Source organism: Ostrea edulis, chromosome 3, assembly GCF_947568905.1.
Source record: "Ostrea edulis chromosome 3, xbOstEdul1.1, whole genome shotgun sequence".
Taxonomy (NCBI): domain Eukaryota; kingdom Metazoa; phylum Mollusca; class Bivalvia; order Ostreida; family Ostreidae; genus Ostrea; species Ostrea edulis.
In genome coordinates, this window is record NC_079166.1 from 60,710,982 (window position 1) to 60,729,898 (window position 18,917).

Here is an 18,917-nt window from a genome sequence, read left to right on the forward strand (position 1 = left end):
GTTTGTATATATAGGTCATAAACCTGAGGTATGCGTGACTCATAACATGACAGTATAACTAGTACCTGTGCAGGTAAAAATAAAATAAATACACCTGTGATGCATTAACACGTGTTTATTTTGATCTTTAAAACAGTGCAAGACAAAGACCTGTTTCGACAAGTGATTTAAATTCGCCATTCACAGGATTCATTAATAATTTAACATTCCCTACAACATAATTAACCACGTGTGTCGACCGATATTGATTTCAAGGGAGGCCGACGAAGAAATGTAAACATGACGCCACAAAGACGGACTGCAGTAAGTATGGGCTCTTGGTTTGTTTGTTTTTTTATACCTGGCCATCCAATAGTTACAGGTGCAAGGTATGCACTTTCATCATAGTTTCATGATTGGAAAGCATTTCATAATTTAAAGCAGTTCGATAATTTTTTTGAACAATTCTACTAATAAATATCTACATTTCTCCCTTAAGAGCCTCTTTTTGTTGACACACCTGATAAACATATACCTGAGGCATGCGCACAAGTAGAAAGCGTCTTCTTTTATTTGAATAGGTGAACTAATTCAGACCGCCATTTTGAATTTTGAGGAAGTGAAGCAGGTGGGAAAGCGTTAGTAAATACCACACCGTTAGTACATAATGTAAAACGGGGAGGATACCTGTAATTCACGATGGGATTTCTCAGGTGCGCGTTCACCTGTGTGATTCTGGCCCTGTTCTTTGTCTGGACAGGCTCAGGTAAGAGTGTTTTTCAATGGATGAGGCCAGACAATTTCGATGAGATTATGGACAAGTTAGTCTCCGTAACTCCGGAGAACTGTCGCTCTAAACCCAAACAGGAAATAGAGCTTCCAAGTGAAACCGTGTCCATGAAGCCACGATACAACATGTTGCTAACATCCGTGATATACTCGAACAGATCTCAACTTCTTCATCTGCACAACATGGCCTTGAACAGGGCGCATTACTATAGTTTCATATACCAGAGACTGAACAGATCTGTTGATTTTAACTTTCAGCCCGGCCTTATGTACCTGTACATGTCGGCAACAGCGGACGTGACCGCGAGCGAGGGATTCCTTAACGGATCCGCAATTTTCTTTGACAATCATTGTTATTATCCAAACTGGTACAATAAAATCTTGGACTTCAACAAAACCACGCCATTGTTTGGTCCGCGGGCGTGGAGGGAGGACGATTACGCAGAAGCCACGAATTACCTGAGGGAACCCACGAACCGGACCGTGGACATTCACGACTACGGAACAGGGTGGAACAGAAACTATTCCAACCAGGCTTACAAAACGGCGCCGTGGTATTCGCCCTGGCTCCCGGATACCACGGGGGACCAGGACTCATTAACTAAATTTACATATTCAGTGGGTGTCAAATTTTCAAATGAAACAGGGACGTTCATAGACAACGAGTTTTTGGCTATAAAGTATTTTGGTCCGCCGCAACCAGGTATCAACGACGTAGAGGGTGAATCTCCTTCACTTCCGGTGAAGTGGAGTAAGCCGTACTACGACTGTGGACGTTCCAACAGATGGATTATTACAGCCAGCGCCCCAGTGGTTGAATATATGCCGCGATATTCTCCATTCATTCACTTACGAAGACCAAGGTGATTATAAAGCATACTGTTATATTATAAACTTCTCTCCCTATTGCATGTTTACTGAATGCATTGTGTTGATTATTTCCAAAAGCAGTACTGCTTATAGGTTACAAAGAACATGTATTACAATAATATTGTAAATGAAAAACATCGATAAGTTATAAAAACACTTTGTAAACACGAAATATAGCATGCGTCTCAAATAATATTAAAAATATGTTTATTGATATGTTGCGGATAAAATCTCTTTGTGTTGGGGCCTCTCTCTGGGGCAGAAGCTGTAAATGTCCACAAAAATCAGCTTCTGCCACATGAAAAAAAGATGCTATCTAAAACAAATTACAGTTGCCTTTTTTAGATGGTGTAATCTATTTGCACTAAAAACATTATTAATCTCATACAAAAACCACTAGACAATAAAGGGAGTTTATTTATAACAAAACCCAGATTTACCAAGGGAATTACATCTCCTGCATGGGTCACTGGTATGAATAGTTCTACATAATTGGACCTTCTGTTACACCTAATCAGTTTCTGAACATTTGCATGTTGTATTTTTTAAACAGGACCGTAGCAGTGTCAGCCATGGACATTGAATTTGAGAGGATAGACATTAATCCCTGTCCAATCAGTGATGGGAACCCGGAACCTAACTATTTTGCCGGTACAGCAAGATGCAAGGCCACAACTATGGTGAGAATAATTTACAATGTCTTCATACTCAATTTGTTAAAAAAAATATCTGTAAACATACGACACATTTAATGCAATATATTTCGATGCAAAAGAAGATCATTAAATTATTGATTAATATTCCAATTATCAAAACCGTATTTTCCTCTTTACGAGAACAGGCATATTTTAGAAATGTTATTCTTGATTGTGTGCCCATATTGCATTTTAATAGTACTCAAGTATTTATTTTCAAACAGAAGATATAATGTGGGGGTGTGATAAAATGAATTTATATTCCAACATGTTTGTTTTTATATCACGAATGCTCTTTTCTTCTTGTTCACTTGTCATGCGTTCAATTATTAAATTGCGTGTATAATGTCTATGGGTCCTTGTTAATTAACAAATACGAGAAGGAACCCCTGTGTATATATTGTGGGGAAAACCCTACGCAGTGGTAGCAATGGATAATGTTAGATGATTATCAGACTAAATCCAAAAGGGCATCACGCAAATAAACCATTCATATTAACATACGGAAAGGACAAAATTCAAAATGTCTTATCCTGAAATTATGATTATATTTCAGCATTTATTATCATCTTTACTTTCACTGATATATCAAATGGTTGGATTGTAAAATAAATTGCTTAATAAATGCTGTGAAAATGGAGAATGTTGAATGACAGGTTTATCCTGAGGTGAAATGGACATCTCTACAGGTACCAAACACACCTGAGGCACGAAATACATTGATTGTTATTTTTCAAGCCATGTAAACCCCAAATATATTGATACACATTTTGTAAATCCATCTAGATATTAGCTGTACCATTAATGGCTGTAGGCGAACTTTTAATTCCATATTTTCCATTCAATGCAAATAAAGTGAAACTTGGGAATTTACAACACTTTACCAAACTGAGCCTTTTAAATCTCAGTCTTGCAGGTAAACGCAGTGATAAACAAATCAACAATCTTCCCTGCTTCATTAAATACTAATATTAATTATTCAATCACTATATCCAACACATCAATCACACACCCTGTAAATTAACGCAAACCTCTAAAGGACCCTGAATAATACATGACGCCCTTGCGGCCCCCTGGCCGATCACAATGACATCAAACCAACAGTTGGGACCTCTGGGAGAGAAGGCTACAGCGCCACTCTGGCTTAATGGACCATTCCGCTGCTGCAGCAATCCTGGAAATTCCTGATGGACTATATGTTTGATTCTGCTTGCTAATGAGGACACATTTTATCAAGTTCATTTTAATCAGGAATTCGTCACTGTTTTGTTGTTATTGTTGAAACCTCCATGAATTCCATGTTTTTAACATGGAAGGGATACATGTATACGTGTAAGGCTTTAGAGGAATTGTAGTTTTATTTGTTTATTTTTTTACACAGTGCGAGGTGATTCCCGGTTTTGGGTTCCGTCGGGGCGGTTACCGATGCGTGTGCAAACCCGGATATTATTTTCCATGGTGGCATGATGGGCCCTTTTTGGGAATTGAGATTGAGCAGGCAACTGAGGCCGAGTATGACGTTGGATTTGATTGCTTGGCTGTGGAAGGTACGACTTGTGTGTCAAAGTGAGCAAATTTTGTTTGAAATGTGTCCGTCTCTTTTTGGCCTAAAATGCCTCTAGAAGATTTATTTCAAGATTTTACCATCTTTGATTGTAGAACAACTCGTACCTCCCAATGAGATGCCAAGCTTTGTCGAAAGGAGGAAAAGGTCCGCCTCAGTACAGGATCGCTTTCTGGACCTGATCACGTCTTCTGATATTAGTCCGCGCGTCTCGCTGAACAAACGATCCGCCGAGAATGACAAGAAAACCGTGAAACGTTCTGCTTCCAAGAAAGTGAAGAAATTGGTCGCGAAAAGATCCGCAATTAAAACAATCCGAGAGAGGATGCAAGAGAGAAGATTTATCCCTCGGTATCCGGGAGAAAAACGATTTATGAGACATAAGCGAGATCTATTTGATCAAGAGATGTACACAAGAATGGAAAAAATATTATACCGAAAGCAGAATACAAATAAAGAAAATTGCCGAACAAAGCCAGATTATGAGTTATTTTTACCAGGGGACGCAGCCTATGACGCTGACAAACGATTTGAAGCGGAAGCACGGACTGCACTGAGGTTGTCCCATTTCCTGTGCGATTTCCTTCAAAACATCGACGAATATGAAGACTTTGGAAGCGTCCGTGGAGACAAAAGATTAAACGAGACGCACATATTTGGAGAAGTTCTTGCAAATGTTATGAGCAACTTCAAAATCCTAGGCAGCGGCGTTTTCTTTGATCAGTACAAGTTCCGAATGTCGCCACCCGAGAACAATACAGACCCTCGGTTCGTACACGGTATCACCCGGGAGTACTTTGGACCTTTCGCATACACTTATCTATCTGCTGATACAGACGGGTTAGAAAGGTTCCGGGCTATAGACTATGCGGGTTTGAAGAACCCTTACACCCGCGAGAGATGGTTCAGGGACGTGAAAGCCAGATGGCAGACCAATTTTGAGGGTCTGAAACAGTACACAGCCAAACCTATGGTCCGATCCGATCCGAACGGTACCAGCTTGGTGAGATGGGAGCACTATCCATTACGATACTATGCTCCTAAGTATGAACACGGAGAGTGGTTGAGACCTACCTTTAAATGCGATGGATTGGTGGATGAATGGGTGGTCACGTACATCGCTCCATTCTTTGGAACAAACGCATTGAAGACGCGACTGGAATTCCAGTAAGTTGGGGTTTTTTGTTAAGTAATTTGGGAAAATGAACCCGTTATTTTCCATGATTTTAAACTAATGTTCTTTTGTTTTCCAGTGGAGTGGTAACAGTTGATGTCAAGTTAGATTTCTTGGAAATTCAGCAATGTCCCGGAGATTACACCGTGGCTAATGCATTCAAAAATACCGCGCGTTGTCACTTTAAATCGCAATACGTAAGTGCTGTCAAATACTGTACAAACATTGATAATAGTAATCACCTTACGTCCAGTGTAGAATTAATCATTCGTATATTCCTAGATATTTTGTGTTTATTGCAACAATAATCATAGTATGCATGAAGTAGCTTTATCTTTATTTACATAACTTTCTCTACTGCTTTATTTTCTCTGAGCGGAAGTATTTCCTGTTGGTCGTTCTTGGCACTGGCGGAATAATCACGTGACAAGTAGAGTGGTTGTTCCCTTGTGTCAATAATGAACAGAGGGGAAAGTCGCCAAAATAGCCTATATATTTCTGGACATATTGAATGTTCGCAAAACTTTTATTATATTCTGACCCTTGATATTATTCTTGTTTTTGTTGACGAACAATATAATCTGCATGCGACTTTATTTTACTTTTTTTCTCATTTAATATGAACACCACTCAAAATCTTTAATTTCAAACTTTTCAATGTACCTTCACAGCATGCACGAATTGCATAGCACCCGCGAAAGATTAAAGCTTATCCTAACTGTTATAATAAACACAGCATTGGAAGATAACTGTGGAATCATGATTTATTTAGGGATGTGGGGGGTTATCTTGATGACCCATTGGGTCCAATGCGAAGCCTTTTAGTAGGAGACCAGGGATCAAAGCCACATCCCCTTAGCACTGCAGAGTTCAGACAAAATAAGATATATATTCTGATGTTTTTTGGACATGTCTATATCTTTATAAAATGGATTAGTGGGGGGGGGGGGGGGGGGGGGGGGTCAGTCATTCCACAAACGATATTACAGGAATTCACATTCAAGGAAATTATTAGAGGATTACAAACCATGGAATTGTTGTTCAAATAACTCCACAATATTGTCTCTGTGAGGTGTGTAAACCTAGTAACAACAGCTCCATATTGAAGTATTTTCTGTCTTCAGTGTCTACCGTTACCATTACAAACCCCTACCCAGAGATATCTCCGAGGAGGTTACAAATGCGAGTGTCGTCAAGGATATGAGTACCCCTACAACGACCTGAGCTGGTTCTTCGACGGTCAGATGATGGATGAAGAGTACAACAAAATGTTGCGAGGGGAACCCAACAGGTAACTTCTGTCATGACATGTCTGTAGAAAGTTATCGTCTGCTATGATCATCATACGTCTGTAAAAGTTTTCTTCTAACGTTTGTAAAAGGTATCGTCTGCTATGATCATCTTATGTCTGTATAAGGTTATCATCTGATGTTTAGTTAACGCCAGTAAAATGTATGATCCCCCGTTACATTTCCCAAGATATTCCTGTTTTTGTATCATGAGTAGAAGAGGTAAATGTATATTTACGTTTTTATGTTCTTTACAGATACGACACCTTGAAATGCAGAATAGCTGGAGCCGCGTCTGTGACCGTCAGCTGGGTGCTTCTCTTATTCTCCTCCCTCATCTATCTTCTCTGGAGCTCAGTCTAAATAATATCAAATCATTTCTTTTACTATAGATTTTCTATTTCTCCAAACCGTCGCTAGTCTTCTACACAAGTAAGTACCATGATGTAATCGGAACTATTTTGGACTAAACTACGCACTTGAATTATAATAAATTGTACCATAGCCATCTACTCCATTACTCGGTGACTACGTTTATATACGACTGCATCAAATCTAATTTTCAAAACCCATTATTTAAGTTTCATGATTATATTTATAACGTCGACAGATGCTCAACGTTTCGAATATTTATACCTTACAATACATTGACTAGCCTTCACAATTTTTATGTGGTTGTCTTTTTCAACAATTTTATTTGTAAATGTTAATGACTTTGTGCCATTAATGCCAAATGATTGTTTTTTATCATTATTAGTGCAATTGAAATGTATGAATGCTTGTGAGTTTTTAATCAGATGTGCATATTATATACATCACACAACCATACTTCACTTTATTGTATTATAAATGTCTTTAGAGGTCATAGTTCAACATGATTACGTTCAGTACTTTATTAATCGTCATAACTCAACTTTAAATTAATGGATACTGTGTGGGTACTCATTTTAGCGTATTTAAAAGTTTGCGCAATTGGAGCTGATATACTTTTTTTTTTATATAACAGTGATTTAAGTACGATGATGGATATTTACATATTTTTGTATAGCAATAAATCAGACCTCTTGCAACATCATCAAAGGCGCTAAAATTTGAATCCCGCTAAAATGAGTAAATATACTGTATCGGAACAAGTGCTTATATTACGGACATCTAACAATCCTTGGTATCAGTGTAATATTTGTTATATCTAGATCTAGTTTCATACTCAGTACGTGTATCTTCGACTGACGATTTCAATGTTCCATGTCAATTACTTGACAAATTTCCAGTCTTTACGTGAATATTTCTTTCTGTAACAGGAAATTATGGTATTTTTAACACCACGAACATCTATGCAATATAATCAAGAGCAGTTATGAATTATATTTATATGCCATATATATGTTGATGCATAAATGATTTTTCTCTTGGTTTAAAAAAAAATTAATCTAGTCCTCACGGCCATATTGTATTTAAAGACTATTATGCCAAGGAATAGGTAAGGTGCCCCTAACATGTGATCATTTCTATTGTATGCAAGTATGTGAATATTTTGAAAATGTATTTTTATACGAAAATGGTTTAAAAAACCCATTAATAAATATAAAACAATATAAATTTAATGTTGTTCATTTACTACATAGATGGGGGGTGGGGGTGGGTCGTTACGTAGAAGGCGTGAAATCTTCAGATTTATGATTCAATATCGATTTCAAACTGAGGATCATTTGTGTAAGGCTGTGGAAGTACAAAACATACGGACAAGTTAAGGTAGCTCATTACACTAAATTTTTATTTATTGGCTCGTGAAAACACCTTATGAAGTATGATTTCAACATCGAAAGAGTGATACAATCTCTTAAGTATTTTTTGTGATTTTTTCCTAGAATGATAAAGGTATTTTGATTGCAATTAAGAGTCCAAAGTTTGATGTGATTCAACGCATAATATGGATATCTAAGAAAACGTGCCTAAGCGACTCGAACGTTCGAATTTCTTTTAAATATAAAGATCTTTATGAAAATTGAAAACGTTATTTGCTATTACTTTTTAAATTTAAGGATAAACTCTTCAAAAAACATGTCAATTAGGAAAAAAATATATCAGATAAATATATTTTTAAAAGAAATTGAAATGAAATGGTCAAAATTCAGAAATATTAGGGTTTTCAAATTTGAACCAAGTCTGATCGGAATTATTAAAAAAAAAAAAAGTTGAGAAAATTGTAATCAGAAAACTGCATTCCCTTGGTGTAAGATGGTTTACAAATTAAACGAATTTATAAAAGAAACTAATTTCTTGATCAACAGTGCATACAAATAACAATGATATGATTATTTTAGTAATTTCTATCACTTTTGATCGGGATCGGCACTTTTTTCGTTTGAATTTAGTGATTATATCTGAAATTTGTCATTTCTTTTCATAATATATTTTTTTCGATATATCTCTTTTCTAACTGACATGGGTTTTTTTTAAAAAGATTTTATCCGTGGTTTTAAAGAATATTAACAAATAATGGTTTCAGTTTTCATAGATATCTTTTTCTAAATAATTATAACGTTTATATCTAAGTGTTTTAGGTATGCTTTCTTAGATATTCATATCATACACCAAAGCATAGCGAAAGTTGGACTCTAGTGTATCTTATTTTCAAACAAAACACCTTTTATATAATTCCGAGGAAAATCACCAAAAAAAATCATATGAAATAATTGAGAGCTTGTATCACTATTTCGGTGTTGAAATCATACTTCATAAGAGGTGTTTTAACGAGCCATTAAATAACATTTTAGTGTAATGAGCTACTTTAAGAGATACGATTCTGACATAGATATGTTACAGACTTGAGGAAAAGAATTGTCAAATGTCCCTGCTATATAAAGAAGGCGAACGCATGGAGCCGAGATGTAGTAATACCCGGATGGAAAGTGGAGGCTATATACAATATTTTGATATTGAAGTTTTAGTAGAAGGTAATATTAAAACTCCCCATGCAATACTTTAACCCACAATATAAAGAGCAGTAATCGAGACGCTTGCTGACTAAGCTAAATAATCAGCCCAGCAAGGCCAATTAGAGGAATTACAATTATAGCTGATACTTATATCGTCTTTCAAAAGAAAATCAGCGATTATGACGATGGTAGTATACATCCTTAATATATATGGTCATCGTGGATGAGCAAGGAAACCTCAGAAATGGAGAAATATGAAATGAACTTAATCCAAATCTTCGTTGAAATGGTAGGTAGATATTAAATTTTGATCTGATACCTTTTAAGAATGAAAAAAGACTTACAATTTCCAAGATTTTATACACTAGAAGGTACGATTAAGACTTTTCGTAAAATTGCTTGTCTTTTATATCAATTTGTTTATAGAACTGGGACGCCCAAAGGTTAGGATTAAACCCGATAGTACATGTAAACTTGTACTCCTCGTTGCTGTTAGAGTTGTTGAAATGGCATTCAAGCGTCACTAGTCCCATTATTTCCGTCCAATCTAAATTTGGTTTGTTTCTGAGTAATCGCCATAGTCGTGGAGTGGATCAAGGTTGTCTTGCTTGTCCTACTTTTTATTTTCATGTAAATTGAAGTCATGTGCAGGAAAAAGATGAAAAGAAGTAAATTGTAGTTCCATCATGCTATTTGAAGATTTTGTTTGTAGATTTAAGAAATATCAACGAGTAATATTTTCAATTTTTATAAATAGTTTTTTCCGAAATTTGCTTTTAAAGAACATTTATATAAGTCTTTTTAGCATGATGTATTTTAAAATATTGCAAACAAAACGCCTTTTTATCATTCCGGAAAATAATCACAGCAAACTGGTATAAAATGATTGAGAATCTGTATTACCTTTTCAATGGTGAAATCACACTTCTTACTAGGTGGATTAAACGAGCCATTAAATAAAAGTTTACTATAAAGAGCCACTTTAATTTATTATGACATAAGATATCAGTTAAGTTTGAGGTTTATAACACACCGCACATTTTAGCTTTACCGTGATCTATACCCAAGACAGTTTGTCTTCTCTTAAACGACAATGGCAACCCGTGGTTTTGTGATCAACACAATTACTGTCAAAATCCCGTTCTCTCACCAGAATTTGTTTGTAGATTCTGGCCGCGACTTAATTAATTCTTGTCAGGGCGAGTCTGGTCCCCGCCCCGGCCATTCATTGATTACTCCTTACGAGTGATTAATGAGTTGTGGGGCGGGGACCATATTATGTCTGGTACAACGATACATTGACATCTCAATCGGAACATCGCTCAGCCTTTGTCCTCAAGTCGAAATATAAAAAAAACCAACAACACAACAACCTTGTATGTAGGCCCTAGAATGAAAAGTTGAAGATAACGAACAGTGATCAATCTCATAACTCCTATAAAGAATACAAAATCAAAAGTAGGGCAAACACGGACCCCTTGGCATACCAACAATGAGATTAAATTTACCCATGTTTACAGGGATATTGAACACCTTAATTAGATGTAATTAAATCAGTGTGTGAGATATATTTGCTACATAGTGTTTAGATGGACTGTTTTGGATTATTACGTGGTCAGTAAATTCTCTCAGGAGTGAGATTGAAGCTTGAGTTCCATGCAAGGTGAAGATAACGAACAGTGATCAATCTCATAACTCTTATAAAGAATACAAAATCAAAAGTAGGGCAAACACGGACCCCTGGGCATACCAGAGGTGGGATCAGGTGCCTAGGAGGAGTAAGCATCTCTTTTCAACCGATCACATCCACATTTAGTCCCTATATCTTGATCAGGTAAACAGAGTAATTCTTAGTCAAAATCAATGTGTAAAGAACGACCTATGAAATACGTCATACAGCATTTTTACCAATGATTGGTTGTACATGTATTAGTAAAATATTAGATCATTATAAGGACCATAAAATTTGCGAAAACCCCATTAAAATAAATGTCTTTGTCGGTAACCTGTCTCGATTAAAAACTGATCATACACAGAACAAGTTCTTGCTGATCGTATCAATGGAGAGACATAAACACCATATGCAGATGATAATGGAATATTGCTACATAAATATGGGAACTGATTCAGAAGTCATCCCGTTTGTCAAGTTGAGTTGTTAATTTGTCCTTAACATCTACCGTTTAATAAAATATCTAAGTATGAAGCAGATGTGGAAGACTAGTGCCTTTTATCTCAAGTTCACTGGGATATACATGTATCGAATCGACAAATGAATGAAAATGATTATTGGCGTTGTCGATATATCTACATGTCGAGTTGAAGGCTACAGCAAGAGATATTTTCTTCTCATGTAGAAGCTTTTGGATAAATTCTGCCTCGTAAGAATATAAAAACAGGTCAGCTAATAAGGGAGCAGAATTCGTGCCCATGAAAATTCCAACAAACTGAATACAACGATTTTTATGGTAATCATTTGAATTGCATCCGATGTATTAACAACTATGCGGGGCAAGTACGACAAAACAAACTTTGTTTGCTATCATTTTTGTTCTGTTTTAAATAAACATATACAGTTTAAAATTAAAAGTGACTGTCAAATCAGTGTGAAGAGACCAAGTGTTCATTCATTTAACGTTTTCTTTATTTTTTTAGAGACAGCTTTGGTACCGGTAACACAGTAGATGGTTCTTTGCGATAGGCCACAGAACGTGTAAACTGCGGAAGACGACATTGTTCATGTCATGTGGCCTTGAGTACGTACAATGAAAAAGTAAATATAACGAACAGTGATCAATCTCTTAAAGAATACAAAACCGATAGTAGTACAAACAAGGATCCCTGGACACACCAGAGATGGGATCAGGTGGCTTGGACGAGTTAACATTCCCAGTTGGCCTGACACATCCGCCATTAGCACTTTATTTTGACGTATCATGTCCGAGGCTTTTCTCGACTTGACGGGAAAAGTCGAGCGATGTTCCGAATGGATATCTGGGCTACGTGCAAGATCTTAGCGGCTTGTCTAGGGGCTAGGTATGGTGTCTGATTTGTGCTATTTTACAATGTGTTGTCTTTTCGTTATTTTGAGGAGAAAGTAGTTAATATATTATAATGTTGTCATTATTTGGGGACGAAAGGTCTCTAAATATCGTTTCGTTTTCTTTTCGCTTCGAAATGACAAAAGACGATAAAGTTTAAAATGGCACAAATCAGCCACCATACCTAGCCCCTAGACTAGCCGCTACGATCTTGAAGGGAGCCGTTCTAACGTTAGAGGTTGCAATGCAATTTTCGTATTACTTGATGGCAACTTCATCGAATTTTCATATTGTCCCTCCAATTATAGATTAGCTATGAAATATCCAAGAGCTGATTAGGCCGTGGCCAGAAGAGTTTGGTTGAACGAAACTGCTTCTTTAGTGACCTTATATACTAATTACATCTGGTCAAAGTAAGGCCGATTAATTCCTTATTCTAAAGAGCATAATCACCTGTCATTTTAGTAGATAGAAATTACAGCGAAGGAAGGTCTTGTCTGATGTGGTATTGATTTTATTCCTGACTGAATTCTTAATTTGATTTTAGCATGAGAGTGTCTATTACAAACAGAAGGGGGGGGGGAGTGTTTAGAAAATTCAAAAGGAAGGATTTTAAATATTTTATACCTGCTTGTATTTTGAACATTTGAAGTTAAGGATGGAATCTTCTCATATATGTAGTAGGCGTATTGAGATGTGATATTCTGTATGTAACAGCCATATAATCGATACACTGTTTCTTACACATAGAAACGTGGGTGTCGCGGTTGTTTTTGTGTCAAGGGTAGTTCAAGGTCATACACCAAATGACCGTCAAATTCCATTAGAATATGCATAAATTGTATAAATGCTAGTGATTTATTAATAATTCTACCACGGTAATGGCAGAGATCAAATAAAATATATTGGTTTAAAATGTAATGGATATTGAGACCATATCGGTTTCACATCAATGTGTATATGCTATGGTAGTCTGGATCACCCCGACGTTTATGTACACATACCTATTCGGGAGTTGGCGCATGTACAAACATCGGGATGATCTAGACGAATGGCTATTCTGCAATAGCTCTACTGTTTTTACACTTCGTATTTTGCTATGTAATAAAATTGAAAACTTGTCGAAGACTTCTATTTATATAATTTACCCCCCACCCCCACCCCCCCCCCCCCCCCCCCCGTAGGAAAATTTGTTTTACATAAACAGGAACCGGGTTATTGTGAACTTTAAACAATGTTGTGAGTTTTTCTGAACAAGGGTTACCAACCAGTTTCTAAATACAATTATTCTCTAGAATATATACTTGGTCAATCTAATTAAAATTAGATCCTTTGATCCGCTCACGTACATCGCTACTCTTGTGTAGCGATGTACGTGAGCGGATCAAAGGATCTAATTTTAATTAGATTGATAAGTACTAGGCAGTCCTGTTACTATTCTGGCTACATGTAGTAGAACTTTTTCTATCAAATCAATTTTATAAATTGTGCACCCATCCCATACATCAGAGGCATATTCCAAAAGTGGTCTAGTGAAAATAATATTTGTACATATTTGACAGAATATTTTCCCTCAAGAATAAACTTTACAACTTCTTCAGCAGCCCAGTTTTTATAAGCGGGTTTTATATGCACTGACCAACCGAGGTCATTAGTAAGCACGTGAGATTGGACATGCTCTGTTTGACATTGTTGGAAAAATAAGTTGGACAGGATCGTAGTTTTTTTTAAAAGTAAAAACACAGTTGCTGGGAGTTAAATTGAAGTAGTTATTGTTTTGACCAGCTATCTAAAATAGATAAATCGTGATTGATGATACGCTCAATTTCAGCAACACCATCTGATGAATATTGAATAGAATTGTACAGAAACATTTTATCTCTCAGTAATGATGCTATTGCTGGTGTTCCCCACTTGAGTCTTTACTTTGTGTGTGTGTGTAAATTTCACTGTACAGACTTTTTGTAGATGATAATTCTATTCAATATTCATCAGATGGTGTCGCTGAAATTGAGCGTATCATCAAACTTCGATTCTGCCCAACTTTCTGCTTTCTATCTGTAAGATAACTTTTAAGCCAATCAAAAAGTTTACCAGTTATTCCATAAGTATTTAATTTGAAACGTCACCTCTTACGCCACACTAATTTATGTAAAGATTATAAGCCAAAAACTGTCCATTCTGTGAGAGAAAGAACTGATCGAGGCCCAAAGGACCGAGATCCGTTCTTTCTCTCACAGAATGGACAGTTTGAGGCTTATATTCTACTTTAAAAATTACACCTTTTGTTCTAAGAATGGACAGGCTCATGTAAACCCATTGACAATGATAAGTATGAATAAAGCTATTTTTGAATTGTCTGACAATACAACCTATGTAACCAGTCTTGCGTTGAAGTCTGTTTCTTTTGTTCACTTATTGGACAGTGTCAGGTGAGTAATCTTGTACTGCAGGTTTTATATTCACTCACTTTGTAGTACTGAGCCATATCAACATGTCCTCTGATGAGGAGCGCATTTTCATTTCACAATCAAAATTTAAGGATGTTAATGAAAGTACTGCGAATATCATCTTGATGAGTGTTATATTCTGGATATGGAGGGTGAGAAGGTTATGGAGCCAAATTTTTATCTGAATAGCATTGTGTTTTCGAATATTTGGATGAGGAAATAATTTACGCCAGCCAAAAGAACCTAATGCGCCCATCTCGTGAAATGAAATAGTTTCCGAATGTATCGCACCTCTGGATCCAGCGAAATTCAAATACAGCATGGAAATTTGTCTTTCAAATTTAAGTTTTGATGCGATATAATAATAGCCAATGGAATTTTAAAAATTGTGAATCTTATAGTTGGAGCAAAGAATTCTACTAAGGAGAAATATCGTTTTTAAGTGTTTCAGTGATTTTTCCGATATCTGTGTTGATTCCTACTTGTAGGGAATTTAAAGTTAAATTTGTATCTCTTTGACAAATGTATTGTCTTTCTCTTATTTTCAGCCTACCTGTAGATGTCTAATAAATTATTGGGTTTACCTGGCACTGTCCAATAAATTAAACAATTACTGTCAATCTGACTGTTACACAAGCGAACTCCGATGTAGAATTTGTTACAAAATTAAACAGTAACATACAATGTATTTAAATGTCCTCTGTCATCACATATTCAGCAGAGAATAAGTTCAATACATATATGGATAATTTTCTAAAAGTACATTGTAGGTCAACGGTCAATGTTAAGGTCAGCAGATCAAAGAGTTTGGTGTCAGTGGCAAGGTCTTGACAAAAGAAATACACATACCAAATATGAAAGGTCTGCCTCTTATAGTGTAAACGATGACGAAGCTTAAATATTTTTGTGACAGACAGGCCAAAAACTATATGCCTCCGAATACTAACACCTCCCCCCCAATTAACGACCTTTGAAATGGAGTGAAAATGAAAATTCAGAACCACCAATACGGAATATACCATGTATTCAAAACTGTAACCAGTAGAAACAAGCCATGTTGATGAGCTACAAGTCTATGTAATATGTACAAAATCATGAAGTAAATCACATTGCATTTTTTTTTTATAGATTTCCCGACTACCTGTCTCCTAAAATATGTACCGGTAGGTGTTTTGCTGCATCCAGAATCTCAGTGCATATCTACAGGCCAGCAATGGACACCCCAGTCACCGTTTTAACGTCGGAACATATCTGCAGGCCAGCAATGGACACCCCAGTCACCGTTTTAACGTCGGAAACTATACCGTTGAAGAGGATATCCATTTGAAAAAAAATCATGAGAATTCGACCGATCCTTGTTTAATTAAAAATACATGTGTATCAAATATTCGAACTATCGCATTTTATGGAGCATAGTTAAATGCAAGGCGTTTAAAATGATTTGACCTGCAGGATGGTTTTCTAAACTGTTGCAAGCTTAAAGGTACTTGTGTACTAGCTAATCCCCCCCCCCCAAAAAAAAACACAACCAAACTATCATGGTTGATGTATTTATAATGGTGATATATAATAACTTATGCAACATAGAGTATTTGATTTCATCCCAGATGAAAGGAGTAGGTCAAAATTTTAAACTTGATTAATTTACCTCTTTGACATCTTTGTATGATTACGCGCGTGCCTTCTTCACACGTGGTCGGAAAGAAAACAATGGCGTCGGTAAATTTTTACATCGAGTTCATCGACTGTAAATATAGAGGTAAATACTGAATACCTATCAGACAAAATATAGTATGCTAGATCATGCGTAAAACACTGAAGGGTATAGTTAGAGTCTGCACAGATTGTAGAATTGCTTGGGAAATAGCTCGTGGTTCAGTTGTGTGCAAATAAGACTATCACATGGTCATCACTCGGGTCTTTTCTTTTCGGAAAGAAAGCATGCAAAATGACAAGTTGTATTTTGAAACTATTATCATTTGTATCTCTGCAATCGAAATTATTTTGTATGCATATGATAAACTATAACTATGATAAACTAAGACTGAAGCACAGTACATGTGGTACTAAACATGAAGCAGCACAAATGAGCGTCAGACTGAAGCATAGAACACGTGATATCGGACATAAGCGCCAGACTTGAAGCATAGAACACCTGGTATCGGAGATGAGCGGCAGACTGAAGTATAGAACACTTGGTATCGGACTTTGATTAGCATAGATGAGAGCCAGACTGAAGCATAGAACACGTGGTATCGGACTTTGATTAGCACAGATGAGAGCCAGACTGAAGCATAGAACACGTGGTATCGGACTTTGATTAGCACAAATGAGCGCCAGACTGAAGCATAGAACACGTGGTATCGGACTTTGATTAGCACAGATGAGCGCCAGACTGAAGCATAGAACACGTGGTATCGGACTTTGATTAGCACAGATGAGAGCCAGACTGAAGCATAGAACACGTGGTATCGGACTTTGATTAGCACAGATGAGCGCCAGACTGAAGCATAGAACACTTGGTATCGGACTTTGATTAGCACAAATGAGCGCCAGACTGAAGCATAGAACACGTGGTATCGGACTTTGATTAGCACAGATGAGCGCCAGACTGAAGCATAGAACACGTGGTATCGGACTTTGATTAGCACAGATGAGCGCCAGACTGAAGCATAGAACACGTGGTATCGGACTTTGATTAGCACAGATGAGAGCCAGACTGAAGCATAGAACACGTGGTATCGGACTTTGATTAGCACAGATGAGAGCCAGACTGAAGCATAGAACACGTGGTATCGGACTTTGATTAGCACAAATGAGCGCCAGACTGATACCTTCTGAATCAATCTTAAAGAAGTGTACTACATCGCCTGACCGTCTTTTATAACATATATGCATGGAAATATAAATATCAGCAATATCTGTATGCTGCTTTTAAATTCCATTGCCTAGCTGGATTCTGTAGCTCACTCGGTGGACGTGTCACAACCGCTGATCTGTAGATCCCGGGAACGTGTCAACCGCTGATCTGTAGATCCCGGGAACGTGTCAACCGCTGATCTGTAGATCCCGGGAACGTGTCAACTGCTGATCTGTAGATCCCGGGAACGTGTCAACTGCTGATCTGCAGATCCCGGGAACGTGTCAACTGCTGATCTGTAGATCCCGGGAAAGTGTCAACCGCTGATCTGTAGATCCCAGGCTCGCGTTCAGTAGGGGTCTTCAATTAAAAAAAAAAATTACTTTCTACCAAACTACTTTATTTTTATTAAATAAAGTAAATTTGAAAGTTTTCAATTTCAAAATAGTATATTGTACATATCCTCTACTTTTCATCTATATAAAACTTCTCGGGTGTATTATTTATAAGTAAAAGGGAACAAAGACGTTTAGTATGTTCCGTGCCTTGTATTATCGAGTGGGAAGTTAAATATTTGATGTTGCTTTCCAACTCGTCTAGAAGTGATATGTATTTTAATTAATTACTCACGACAACTTATTGGATTTCCTTTTAATTATATCACATGTTTGTGTACGTGCACTTGAATTTAGGAAACTCTAAGTACAGTAATTGTATGTGATTAGCATAATTCCTAATTGGTATAATTGATCTCCTTCCCACATGATTCGGTTTGAACGGTATAATTATTGTTCGCCATGCCATTTAAAGCTGAGATCTTATTCTATTTTCAACAAACAAGGAGATACGGTATTTTCAATATCCATCATGCGGGCTTAAATTAATTAAATGTGGTTTAAATTATATCTGGATTTTATAATCTGTAGAAAATGAAAAATGGCTGATTAGTGTTATTAAACAAACTCTGAATGATCAATTTCAACAGAAATGGGTTTCTGAATGCAATACATCAGGAAAAGATGTACTTGTAATTTATTTACAAATAGTATTTTTACGTCGAGGAATTATCTAGAAGTCAATGTACCAATAAATATTATTCTTATATTAGCAAAATTTAGAACAAGTAATCACAGATTGCCTATTGAGACAGGCAGATGGAGTGGTGTGTCCAGAAATCAGAGAATTTGTAATTTATGTGAAAATGAGGTTGGGGATGAGTTTCACTATATCACGACTTGTTCAGCTCCTAGAGTTGATAGAAACTTTT

General features: G+C 36.6%; 1 protein-coding gene across 1 annotated transcript; it reads left to right on the forward strand.

Moving 5' to 3' along the window:
* Window positions 1-11: 11 nt before the first annotated feature.
* LOC125674795 (uncharacterized) lies at window positions 12-7,959 on the forward strand. The gene is made up of 8 exons (XM_056158414.1): window positions 12-303; window positions 561-1,631; window positions 2,192-2,318; window positions 3,715-3,880; window positions 3,993-5,064; window positions 5,151-5,268; window positions 6,196-6,362; window positions 6,618-7,959. Exons 2-8 carry the CDS (start codon window positions 679-681, stop codon window positions 6,721-6,723), a joined length of 2,709 nt encoding a protein of 902 aa, XP_056014389.1. The 5' UTR covers window positions 12-303; window positions 561-678; the 3' UTR covers window positions 6,724-7,959.
* The last annotated feature ends 10,958 nt before the right edge of the window (window positions 7,960-18,917 follow it).

Coding starts and splice junctions, on each gene's coding strand:
- LOC125674795 (XM_056158414.1), top strand. CDS start 679: ATGGGATTTCTCAGGTGCGCGTTCACCTGTGTGATTCTGGCCCTGTTC. Junction 2,319..3,714: donor GATGCAAGGCCACAACTATG/GTGAGAATAATT, acceptor TTTTTTACACAG/TGCGAGGTGATTCCCGGTTT. Junction 5,269..6,195: donor GTCACTTTAAATCGCAATAC/GTAAGTGCTGTC, acceptor TTCTGTCTTCAG/TGTCTACCGTTACCATTACA.